We start from the raw sequence: 13,165 nt of genomic DNA on the forward strand, positions 1-13,165 counted from the left end.
CATTTACGCCTCCCTGAACTGGTGTGAAGCAAAATGAAATGGTGTGAAACAAAAAGAAATACTAATTCTCCATGTATTACTTTGTTTTAATAAGATTTAGGATGAGTTCTACAGATTGCTCAAGAAATAATCCTTCTGCAAGCAGCGCTGGGCAGCACGGCCTGCACGCCTGGGACGCTGGACGGACGCAATGGATATCTATTGCTTCTTTGCATGCCTTTTGTACCACTTATGCTGTTAAGAGTCTTTTTAAAAAAAGGAGCCCAATTTATTCTTTTTAAGTGTTCTAAATATATATGCCAAGGCAAGGAAATAAACAATAATTTCAATAGTGCTTTCAAGTTTAAACTCTGAACTAATGTACCTGTGAAACTACTGCATATTGCAACCTATCACCTAAAAACTATCAGCCAACAACCACAGGTAAGAGATGAGAAATTTTGTGGGTTATTGAACACCAAATGTTTGCAGCAGAACAGGAGACAGTTGCGGAACATCACTGCCTGGCTTGGAAACCCACAGATCCACCTGCACAAGGTAGCTGGGTCCTGCTGTATTGCTCTACCAGGAAGTTAGGGCAGAGAAGAGGTGAGAAGAGCTTTTGCACTGCTGAGGGCGGTAGGAGGCGATGCGGTAGGTGGCGGCACCATCTTTAGCATTTACCAGATTTAATTACTAACCGAGTTCAGTGAATTCCTAAAGAAATGATCCTTGATCAGGCACTGTTGGACATCCTGGACTGTGTGCCTATGACACTGAGTGGGCAGGTATTTCGGGAGAGCAAATATTTTCCACAATATTTCACCCTGCCTTCCTTGCATTGTTCATAAAAGGTAGCTCCAATTCAGTCCCTGGCTTTAATAACATTATGTTTAGTGGTAATTCTGTCTTCAAGAAAGGCAGATCCATTCCAAAATTAACAAGTGTTTCCTTTCACAAAGATGAAAAAACAAGGTGACCATGGGTTCTTCATACACGATAAAACAGCCCACAGCCCTGGCTGGTTGGCTTAGCAGTAGAGCATCAGCCCAGCATGTGGAAGTCCTGGGTTCGATTCCTGACCGGGGCACATAGAGGAAGCACCCATCTGTTTTTCCACCCTTCTCCCTCTCCTTCTTCTTTATCTCTCTCTTCCCCTCCCGCAGCAGCCAAGGCTCCATTGGAGCAAAGTTGGCCCAGGCGCTGAGGATGGCTCCATGGCCTCTACCTCAGGCACTAGAATGGCTCTGGGTGCAATGGTGTAATGCCTTAGATGGGCAGAGCATCGCCCCCTGGTGGGCATGCTGGGTGGATACCGGTCGGGCACATGTGGGAGTCTGTCTCTCTGCCTCCCCACTTCTCACTTCAGAAACAAAAACACTCACACACACACACAAAACTCGAAACAACCGACCTCACTTCCCGGATGCGTGCTGTCTTCCAGTGACCCACAGCCAGCAGCACGCTGAAGGGCGGCTTCGCTGGCAAACGCTCCCGTATTCACTTAGTCTATGCATCATGGGGCAATGAACACTGGTCCTTATTTTTGGAATTCCTCATAATAGCGGTTCCAAAAGAGATTTTTTTATAAATGTGGCTCATTTTACAAAGAAATAAAAGAGACCCTGACCAGGTAGCTTAGTTGGTTAGAGCATCATCCTGATATACCAAGGTTGTGGGTTCTATCACCAAGCGGGCACATAGAAGAATCACCCAATGAATTCATAAATAAGTGGAAAAACAAATTGATGCTCCTCTCTCTCCCTTTCTCCCTAAAAATCAATCAATAAAAATTTTTAAAAAGAAATAAAAGAGAATAATAGAGGGTGAGCACAGGAGTAACAGAACAGGAGGCGACTGTCTGTGCCCTCTGGAGCTGGAGACGGACTCCTGCACCGGAACAGCGGGAGGACGTGCACGCAGGTGCTGGTCGGTATCGCGGTAAATGTATCTGGTCAATGCCTCTTTGCCTGATACCCGGTGAGGAGAGAAAACAAATCAAGGCTATGAAGCTGGAGAAAGGCACACATTGAAATCAATAGTAATCGGTGATATAAAATAGAGAAGACAGAGTGACAATGGGTTTGTTTTTTTTATTTTTATTTTTTTTTTGTATTTTTTTTCTGAAGTTGGAAACGGGGAGGTAGTCAGACAGACTCCTGCATGGGCCCGACTGGGATCCACCCAGCATGCCCACCAGGGGGCGATGCTCTGCCCATCTGGGGCGTTGCTCTGTTGTATCCAGAGCCATTCCAGCGCCTGAGGCAGAGGCCATGGAGCCATCCTCAGCGCCTGGGCCAATGCTTTCATGACCTCAAATCCCTATGAAATTTTGTGCTAATCTGAGAATCTTGTATATTACTAATAAACCTTTCCATTATAACATCAGTGTAAAAAAATAAAAACAAGAAAGCATAAACTTAAAAAAAAAATAATTTATTTATTTTAGAGAGAAAGAAACATCAATTTTACCGTTCCAATTATTTATGAATTCAATGGTTGTTTCTTGCATGTGCTCTGACCAGGGATCGAACCTACAACCTTGGCATATTGGGACAATGCTCTAACCCAGTAATTTTCAACCTTTGTTTCTCATGCACTCATAAACTAATTACTAAAGAAAAAGGGGCCCTGACCTCTTCTTCTTTAGCAACTAATTTATTTGTGCCATGAGATGAAAATGTTTGTATTTAGTCAGGGGCACTGACCTTAGTAATTAGTGTGTGTTTGTGCCATGAAAAAAAAAGGTTGAAAACCACTGCTCGTAACCAACTGAGCTACCAGGCAGGGGCCAAACATATACCTTTATTTGTTGGTTCCTTTTGTCACTGAACATTAAAATGCACACACTACTGAGAGCAAGGGCTGTGGCACGGATCACAGATGAAACTCAGAAGGATAGCCCCTGTCCTCAGAAAGCTTACTTCACAAAAATTCTGAGACTGCAAAACCAATAGTAAACTTCTTAAGGAATTCAACCACCAATTTCTGGTCCTAGCAATTAATGAACCATTATCATAGACATGGCAATGCCTTGCTGTTCATTGTCAATTTTTCTAGATGGAGGACCAGAAGATTTCTATGTTTAAAAATCACAGTGAAGTGATCTAAGTAATACTCCAAGAGGCTATAAACTGCAAGGCTGATGAGGCATACATTTTAGCCCATTGCAACACTCTAAAACCTGCATTAGCCATCAATGAGAGTTTAGGTGCATACTTTAGTTGACTACCCATCTTCAGAAACAGATGGCTCTTTAAGTATTAAAATGATGATAGTTTAATTTACATTCTAATTAACAGTACTGGAGATGAAAGTAAATTGACCCACTACCCCCTTCCTAGGTAACAAGAGGGGTCGGATTTCTTTCTTTCTTTTTCTTTTGTGAGAGAGAGAGACAGAGACAGACAGGAAGGGAGAGAGATGAGAAGCATCAACTCATAGTTGGGGCGCCTTAGTTGTTCACTGATTGTTTTCGCATACATGCCCTGACCAGGAAGCTCAAGTCAGTGACCGTGGCCTTCCAGCCAACAACCATGGGATCGTGTCTATGACCCCACACTCAAGCCGGCAACCTTGGGGGATTTGAATCTGGGTCCTCAGCGTCCCAGGCCTATGTTCTATCCACTGTGACAGCAACAGTTAGGCTCAGATTCTCCATCTATGAGCATGCCTTCAGGGTAGGCAGCATCCCAATCTCAGGCTCTTCTAAGGCTGCCTCATGGACGGCTGAGGGGAGCACTTCAAAAATGAACCAGCTAAACAAACTTCCCAGCAGCACTTGACAGAGCTACACCTATTCTTCCCACTTCCAAAGCAGTGGAGAATTAATTACCAGTTCTATGGATCTATTGTAAGTATAATAGACTAAAGAGCTATCACAGACACATTTATTGTAAAAGCACAATCCCAAGAGTGTCTAGTGGAGGGCCAAAACGATTAACACAAATGCTTTGTCAGATCAAAGATAAAACCTGCACCGCCCAATTGAGGAATGAATTAGAACAGTGGGTTATCTTTCAAATTAACCAGGGCAGTTAGTGAGGAAAATTTCATGAAAGTGTAATTCTTAGCCTTTGTGAATCCACACAGCAGGCATTCTGCCAGCTGACAAGATGATGAAATTTTCATGCTTAAAAAAAGCCCTCTTCATTCCCCAATTTAGATTAGCTAGTGTTTCTCTCCCTTTGTGTGTGTGTGTGTGTGTGTGTGTGTGTGTGTGTGTGTTTGCTCTTCTGAAGCAGAATTTAAGGGGAGGAGGAACACAGATTAATTTTTCACTCTAAAATCAAATCTTTAAACAACATCCCTAAAAGCTTAGAGATCTAGTCATTAAACTGGCTTTTTATGATTTAAAAAAAAAAAAAAAGGACAAAATGCCAGTTCAATTTTCACTTGGTACAGAGGGACCAAAAAGGATCAGGGCACAGAAATGAACTCGGAATTACAGCTCTCTGGGCACCTCCAAGTCTTTGATGGCTTCGCTAAATCTCGGGGCGAAGTGCTACAGTTGTTTTCCTCCTAAAGAATGGATACATAAAATATCCTGCTTGGTGTTTCGGGTATTTCTATGTATAATGAAATTTAAATATTCTAGGAAATGAGAATTCAAGAGATACAATATCATATGGAGAGAGAGAAAAAGCATTTCTTCTCCTATTGGGTCAGTATTAAAACATTATGATGTTAAGATAGAGATTGATTCTTAGACGCACAAAGTTTTTAATATTTGTTATCACATTTATTCAGTCGGTACTGTTTATTCATGACAGGAAAGAACAGAACATGTGATGTAGTTTTTGAAAAGAAAAATGCTTTAAGAGTGTATTTTGTTACCCTAAACTTCTGCCCCTTTGTTCCTGACAATCCAATTTCTTGGTGATCTAGAATTATGTTTCTTGGCAGGTTACAGTGTTTGGCCAAGTACCATACTCCTCCACTGTCTTTAAGGAGGAGTCTTCCTTTCTCAATATAGATTACACTTTCCCTGAAGTGATTCTAAGACTAAAATGAAAAAAATAGTGAGGCTTGCTCTCAGTCCACTAACAACTTTTATGCCCAGTGGGTGGCATTTTTAACTTGCAAAATAGGAGGAAACTCCTTTGGCATTAGCTTCAGAGAGTGGTCACTTAATCTCAGTACAGTCGTACCTAGAAGATACTGCAAGTTCAGTTCCAAACTACCACAATAGAGCAAGTATCACAATAAAACGAACCGTAATCTTTTCGCTGGGGGAGAGCCTCGCCGTCCATTTGGAGGAAACAACGCTGGCGGGGCGGCAGAAAGCAGAGTGCACTCAAGCGGGGTCTACCTGTCCTTCCTACCCATATCCTTGTCTTCAGCACACTCGGTGTTCACTCCCCACTTGGACGACCATCACTACGGTACGTCACACTGAACTGACAAAGCGCCATCACTGAGGCACAATAAAAAAGACACTCAACACCATGTCCCTCCATCTGCAAAAGTTCTTTCAAGTCTGGGGTGAGGAGGAAAGAGAAACGTCTACTGCGGAAGCAGAACCTAGCTAGAGGTGCATGGGCTTTCTGGATGGCTCTGATCTTGAGAATATTTGAAACATTTTATTTGTTCAACATGGGGCCATAAAAAGAATAAGGGATTTCTTCCTCTCCCAACAAGTCACATATGACTAAGAGCAGAAAGTAGAGAAACAGACCCTCATTTTGAGCACAGTCATATAAATCTTCAACCGGAACAGTGACATTTGGATACTTTAATTAGAAATCCCTTAGGAAAGTCAATCAAGTGGGCACTACCTTCAGAAAACTGTTACTTGCTGTTAATGGTTGGCAGACACGTCAACTGAAGCAAACGCTAGAGAATCCCTGGGTTGACTGTCTAGAGAGCCATAAAACTAGGTTCTTTAAAAGCCTGAAAAACACTCATATAACCACCACCACCACCGTCGCCGCTGCCACAACACACACAGTTAGGTTAGAAATCCATCTTTCAGCTAGGGCATATTTCTAACTATACAGAAGATCATTTTTCTGCCTATCCCCAACTTAGTCAAAACAGATCATCCCTTCTTAGAGAAGGAAATAGATGAGCTTTTTCTAGTATTAACATTTCCATGGTGAAGATTTTGATAGACTAAACACAAGAGAGAAAACTCAGAATTCTTCCCAAGAGTCAAGAATTACGCTCTACTCAGTGAGGTCTGGAAATGAATAGTTTTGATTTGGGCTCTTCATGCTAAATAAAGGCCTACGTTTCATGCGTGGAACATTTCATCTACTGTGGAATGTGGACCTACAGATAACCTTTATTCCCGTCCATCTGTTCATTAAGTACAGTGCAGCATTATTCACTAAAATGTTTCAGATTTCCCAAAATGTAGTTATAATTATTATTTTTAAAATACCTTCAGATAAACCTACTTGATTTTTTTTTGGACAAATATAAATTATTCTTCTCCAAAATCACAATACTGAAACTCTATGTTTTCCCTTTTTGTCCTAATGACTGAACACTCAATTTTCATTTAATGAGATTCACTTCAAAGGGAAAAAAAATGCTACGTTGTATGTCAACTAACATGTAAGAAGAAATCAGAGAAAGATACTGATCAAAGTCGTGGGTCTTATCTCATAGAACCTGAGCACTTTGGGAGATACCTTGCTTCTTTAAGTTACAGGAACTTTTGAGCACGAGCTTACATGACTAAATGACATAATGAAACATGAAGAAAAGTCAAATGCTAAATGTGGAGGTTTATATTTAGTTTTTGAAAAGAAAAAAATTCATAGAAAATTGTTAAAAACAGAACAAAAACTTTAAAAAAGCTTTTTTTTTAAAAAAAAATTATTAATTCCAGGGAAAGGGAGAGATGAAAGAGAAAAACATCGATTTGTTGTTCCACTCATTTATGCATTCATTGGTTGATTCTTGTGTGTGCCCCTTGACCGGAGATGGAACTCACAATCTTGGCGTATCAGGAAGGTAATCCAAGTAACTGAGCTGCCCAGCCAGGGCTGAACAAAGCCTTTTTAGCACAGACACATCACTCACTATTCTGGCATTTTAAATATATGTTTTAAAAATGAGATATTCTCTTTAAGAATCAGACAAATTACATTTAAATGTAAAAGATTTTTAGTTTTATTTCTTCAGATAACTGAGCTATGAAATGGTTTTGATTACTACATAAACACAAATTCTCAGTTTTTTAAAATCACTACACATGATGTTATGGCTCTGCCAAAGATAAGCAATACTGATTTTCCCTCCATTGTCCAAAAATCTCAGTGACCCTTTAATTTAGTCTTATTTAGGTAGCAGTAAACTAAAACATTTTCTGATTATATTCTCATTTTTCCTCACAAGCAGAAATTTCACTATTTAAATCAGTCTTCACTAATGAGAGATGTAATATTCAATAGAAAATCAAATCATTTTCCTCCCAAGTCTGAAAATTTCAGTTTCATAAAAAAAACCAATAATACCAAACCACACTGTTTTATTTTAGAACAAGTACCCAATCTAAATAAGTTGTATACGTACAAAGAGTCATTATGGATACTTACCTCGTAGTACTTTTTAATGTAACGTCTAATGTCCAAGATCAATTTGTTGCTCAGCTGTACCATAGAGTTCAGAGGCGAAGCCTTACAGTCGATGTTACTACAACGATACAAGCTTGGCTCCAATTCGGGTCCCTGTAGAAGTCAAGTCAGAGGAATACACAAAAGGTTACAAAAGGTTTCTTGTTCTTAAAAACTTACATGATGAACTGGTGTACAATATTCTGAATTCATTTTAGTGGTGAGTTTTGGACCCTTTTTCCTCAACTGTTTTCCTCCCAAAGATCCCTTTAATCAGATATATACCTTCCATCCTCTGCCAACATTATAATAAAGTATGAAGTCCAAGGGAAAATCCTAAACTCACTTTTTTTAAGTATTCAATTCATGTTAGACTCTACGGATAAATTAACTTTCCCTGTGAAAATACCAGCGAAGTGACATTATTGGAAATAAAAATGTGTTTTAGACATATCAAGATTTTAAATTTGCCCTTATTCATTCAAAACTTGAGGATAAAGCAAGAGCACTAATGACGACATTAGTTTGCTTTTTATATCATCAATTTAATTTTAAGAATAAAGCCTAAAAAGTGAGTGTTATACCACAAAGCAATCACATTTTCTCAGCTTAACAAATCTCAAATTCCTACCACTCCACAAAGTGTCTTCAGGGAGGGGCAGCAGGAGGAATAGAAATGTGAAAGAATGAACCATTAGTAGTTAGAGAAAACCTCTTGTTTTGTTTTAAACAAAGACAAAGCAAATACACAGGGAAACTGTTGGGGTTTGTGAAGCATGTGTTTTCCTTCTTCATACTTAAACATCTTGCTTTCCTGCTCCAATCTGGTCTATAACCCTACCCGCCACACTAAGCAATTCCAGGTGGAAGAGATTTCAGAGCTTGACATCGGCTCTTCCACAGTTAGCCCATCTGCAAGTCGTCAAGCCTCCGCGCAATTAACTATCTTATTTACAGCTGTAATGAAGCAAAACTCAAGGATTTAGCAAGTTTGCTGATCTGCGTCTGCCTCTTCCTTGCACTTGCTTCCAAAGGCTGCTTTGTTTTGGTTCAAAAAAATGCAAAACATCTGCTGTTTGTCCAAATTAACTTAAAATAATTACTTTTAATTTAGATAAAGGCTGGATTTTCTTTCGGAGTCAAGGTTTACAGGGCTCTGCCGCCTACTCATTTGCCAGTGGCTAGTGTGTGTGTAACACCGCAGAGGCATCAAGCACATTGGCCAGGTTTCAAGTTCTGATCCAAGGTCAGTGATGCATTTTTTGGCAGGACTTCTCGAAAGGAATGTCTCCCTGTGACTTTTTAAATGTCTGACGTGCAAAGACAGCAGAAAAGATAATCGGAGTACCTTTGTCAAAAAAGGAGGAAAGTGGGATGTGCAAAGATCAACAAAAACTTTCCAAAAACACTTCGTTCCTATTAACTTGATTTAAGATACAGAAAAATAATGCTCTAAGTCTTAATAAATTGGGTTGGGAGTGGGGAAATACAGGTTACTAATTAAGGAATTACAATAAAAACACTTGAAGATAATTTAGATATTTTAAGAGATTCCATTTACAAACCAAGGCCAAGCACTCTAGGAAGCCAAAAACAATATTAAATACATACAAGCAATGTAGGTTTTCTCCCTTTTTATACACAGAGTGGGGAGAAAAGGTCTTTATACTAGTTCGCTCACAGAATGAAAAAAAGGAGACAGAAAGAGCAACTGACCGAACCCTCGAAGACACCATCGTAAATATTCTCAGTCCCGCATGCAGGGCACGGACATTTGAACCTCTCACAGTCCCTGAATCTCTCTTCGTCGTCGAGCTGTGCTGGCCCACCAAGGAGAACATCGCTCTCTTCATCTTTATGATAATGATGAACTCGAAACTGGGTAGGATCAAGTCCTATTCGTGGAAAAGGAAAAAAAAAATCAGAAAGGTACGATTGTTTGAATTCCCTTATCCAAAAAATAACCCTAAAGAAGAAAACTTGCAAAGGAATAATTTTAAATTCTCTCTCTCTCCCTCCCCCACCCCTCTCTCTCACACACACACACACTATCATTTGAACTCAATATAGAGGTTCATAGCATATGGACAAACAGCTTCTCTTTCTTCAAGAGATTATAAATAAAACAAATAAACAGCATTAAAACAATGCAGAAATATGTCAGTAGACATTTGGGTTTGGAAGCAACTATCTACACTTCCATAGGATGGTTTCAGTATTTTCTTAAAGCTACAGCAAAAATATCAAATTAATTTGTACTGTTATTAAGAAAAATCTCTTAAAATCGAAGCATCAACATTAAAACTGAAAATAGAGACTAAAAATTCCATTAAAGAAAGCAAGTTCACTGCTATTACAACTTCAAGTGCAGACACTACTGCTAATCCTGATTTCAATGCACTGGTCGATTGCATTTTGGCTCAGTAGTTAACAGCATGTAGGTTGCAATCTAATTCAGTGGTTAAAATTCAGTAGCAGCAGAGAAGACAAAATGCAACACGGCTTTGTTGGGGTTCTGAATTCAGAAATTTAAAATATATGCCGAAAAAATGGATCTACAGATCCTGTAGTCCAAAATGTTCCCAACAATCCTAAAACCAAATGTACATTTCATATTTCTATCAAAAACACAGAATAAATCAATTGATGGATAACTTTATGCTGCCTTGTTTCCCCAAACTATGAGAAAAATAAACATTTTAAGGTCAACCAATTTAACTGACTCTTGGTCCAAGCATATCCCTCAAATTCCTCTACTTGAATTTATAATTTAAGATGATTATTCCACATAGTATCTTATAATATTTTCTTAAAAGCATCCCTTAACAATCCTTAAGAATTCTAGGCTATTTAGAAATCTAAGGGAAAGAATCATATTTATTTTGGTATAAAAGTAAATAAGTAATATAAAACATCTGCGAACAAAAAATTCAAATACCAAAAATACCTAAAAATTGTTTTAACTCTATCAACAGCTGCATTGGTAGATAATCTAACAAGATGTTTTCAGAATTCAGTGACAAGATCCTAAATCCTATTTGGTCAATTGTCAAGTGTCATCTAGTAATTGCAAAGGACTGGAGGCTGACTCTGGCATAGGGCAAGGTGCCAAACAACGAATAAAGCTGAGACTTTGAGTCTCAGTTCGCTCCCCTGCAAAATGGATGTAGTGCCATCCACCATGTACAGTACATTGAAGTTGAAATAAAACAGAGGACAAACTGTTTGCAATGGTACCTATCATGTGGTAAACACTCAATAAATGTCATACAAATGAAAAAAAAAATAGTGGATGAACATCATTTAATCCAGACTATCTTCATTCAAGATTATGCATTTGGAACATGAAACACATTTTCATGCTTCCCAGCAAGTTACCAGCTACTCTGGGTAGGACTTCATCAAATTGAACATTTTCTAACATGGGAGTGTATAATAAGAACAAAGATGATGCATTCAAAACAACTTGAAAAATTGTTCTTGGTTTGTGACATAAATTTCTGTAACATAGGTCACTTGGCCCCCAAGACTTACCATACATTTTTATTTTACAAGTTACCAACCCCCTAAGACAAACAGCAAATCAGTGAAGCATGTGAGGGAGTAGGGACCAAGAGAAAGAGACCGTGCCTGTTGAATGACGCCATTTCCTCCCTGTAGTGAAGGCTAACCTGCAAATTGCTTAAACTTTAGTTGTGAATCCAACTATATTCATCCAATGTCTGGCTTTACTGATGATTATGAGGATGCAGCTTCATATTCTTTGATGACATCATTATTCATCCATTTCCCAGGCTATTTTACTCAGCAAGTAAGAAAAAAGCAAAATAATAAGCAAGGACTTTCTAAAAGGAAATCTACTTTGATAAGCTGAAAGTCCAGGAAAGAAACAACGGTGACTTTGCACATGTCCGGCACTGGCCCGGCTGTGACGGGGAAGCTATGGAGGCTTTCTGAGGCCCGGCCAGGCGGAACGCTGAGGAAGCCGTACAGGACATGGGCTACCCTGCTACTTATGGAGAAGAGCCCACAGTGGACAAGAGTCATGCAAAATATCAGGCCTTATGAAATGTCTACTTTAAATGTCCATGAAACTAACAAAGCCAAATAGCCTAGCTCATTACTTCAGATTTATTCCCAAGATGAATTTTTTCAAGAGAAGAGACTTTTTCTTCACAGCACTCTTGGTCATAACTCAATGTTAAACTTTTAAACCATAAAGGGAGAAGACACTGTAATTTAGCTTAAAATATTAAGTATATAATGATCCTCATAGAAGTTACTTGGATACAAACAATGTCATAAAAAGTTATCTTCTTGGGAGGACAATTATAAGTTCAACAGGCAAGTCACAGAGGGCTAAATTAAATCATTTAAAGAAAATATATAATGTCATGTTAAAAAAATAAGGATCACGGCTGCCAGAATGTTTTTTAAAAGGTTAAACTCCAGGCTTAAGCAAGGCCCCAACTTATTCAACATAATTTTTATAAATCCTCACAAAATTGTCCACAGGCAGCTTATTTTGAAGTTTCAGGAGACTTCAAAGTTTTCCTGCTTATACATAACTCATTAAGGGTGCAGTGAAACAACAGGAAAAAAAAAGTATCTGGTGCTGCCACCTAGAGGTAGATTCTGATTTTTTAAATGTGCAAAATAGAGCTGCTACACAGAACTCCATTTGTAATTATTGTCTCCCCAAAATTAGACGCTTCTGTCAGAAATGACACATTAAAGCAAAATCTTTATCATTGCAGTTGGCATACTAACATGCACATTGTATAATAAATATCAAACTGCTCACCATTAAGTAATCCTGTTAGTCTCTGAGCAAGAGATACAAAAACGGAATTCCAAATTCCTTTAGCTCTTCTACTGAGAGCTTTCTCTGAACAACTGGCTTAAAGAAATAAACACTATGTCCCATTGAGGGCAGGAACTCCCACTTCTACTGGACTAGCTTTGGACAGGTGACTTCAGTCATTTGGTACAGCACAGAATAGAAGGAGCAGCCTGCCTGCCTTGGCCCCAGCCCTCCAGGGGAACAGCGACAGGAGTGTTCCCCACAATAAGCAGAAATGATGTGTGCTGTAATTCAATACTGTGACTTGGAGTGATCTAGCCATACCATGTTTTCTTGAGGGTGGGGCAGCAGGGGCAGTAGAATAAAATTAAAATACTGTCATTTATAATTAGAAAATTTATAGGCTCTCACATTATTTTGGCAACAGGATCAAAGCTCTTATGTTTCAAGGAGTATTTATAGAAAGTAACATCACTGGTATTGGGGTGGAGGATTTCAGCAATGCTGTGTTTTTTACGTAAGACCACAATATTCTTATCTCACACACCTCCAATATCCTATTTAGCACAAACTTATTTTTCCTACCACTGTACTTTCTAATCCTTGTAAACTATTAATACTGCCTGTTTTTAGAATGGTCACACGCCCCATTTCCAAGGAGTATTTACACTGTTGGAAATGCAAGTTCCAAACACAGCTGAGAGAAAGGCTGATACATTTGACCAAATAATTTTCTTCCTCCAAAAGACAAGGTCTTTATTAGTGTAACTGTAAATAACTACAGTAAAGCCATTTATGTACGTTCACGCAAGTGAAG

The 13,165-nt window shown here is 38.9% G+C and overlaps 1 protein-coding gene across 2 annotated transcripts in view; it reads right to left on the bottom strand.

Moving 5' to 3' along the window:
- POLA1 (DNA polymerase alpha 1, catalytic subunit) overlaps positions 1-13,165 on the bottom strand; it is a 333,405-nt gene that overhangs the window by 163,561 nt on the left and 156,679 nt on the right. For both annotated transcript variants that reach the window (XM_066249441.1, XM_066249440.1), the window contains exons 33-34: positions 9,261-9,439; positions 7,527-7,658 (exon numbers count right to left, since the gene is read on the bottom strand). In XM_066249441.1, coding sequence (XP_066105538.1) covers positions 7,527-7,658; positions 9,261-9,439 — 311 coding nt within the window. The remainder of the gene's footprint in view (positions 1-7,526; positions 7,659-9,260; positions 9,440-13,165) is intronic.

Source organism: Saccopteryx bilineata, chromosome X, assembly GCF_036850765.1.
Source record: "Saccopteryx bilineata isolate mSacBil1 chromosome X, mSacBil1_pri_phased_curated, whole genome shotgun sequence".
In the NCBI taxonomy this organism is placed as follows: Eukaryota; Metazoa; Chordata; class Mammalia; order Chiroptera; family Emballonuridae; genus Saccopteryx; species Saccopteryx bilineata.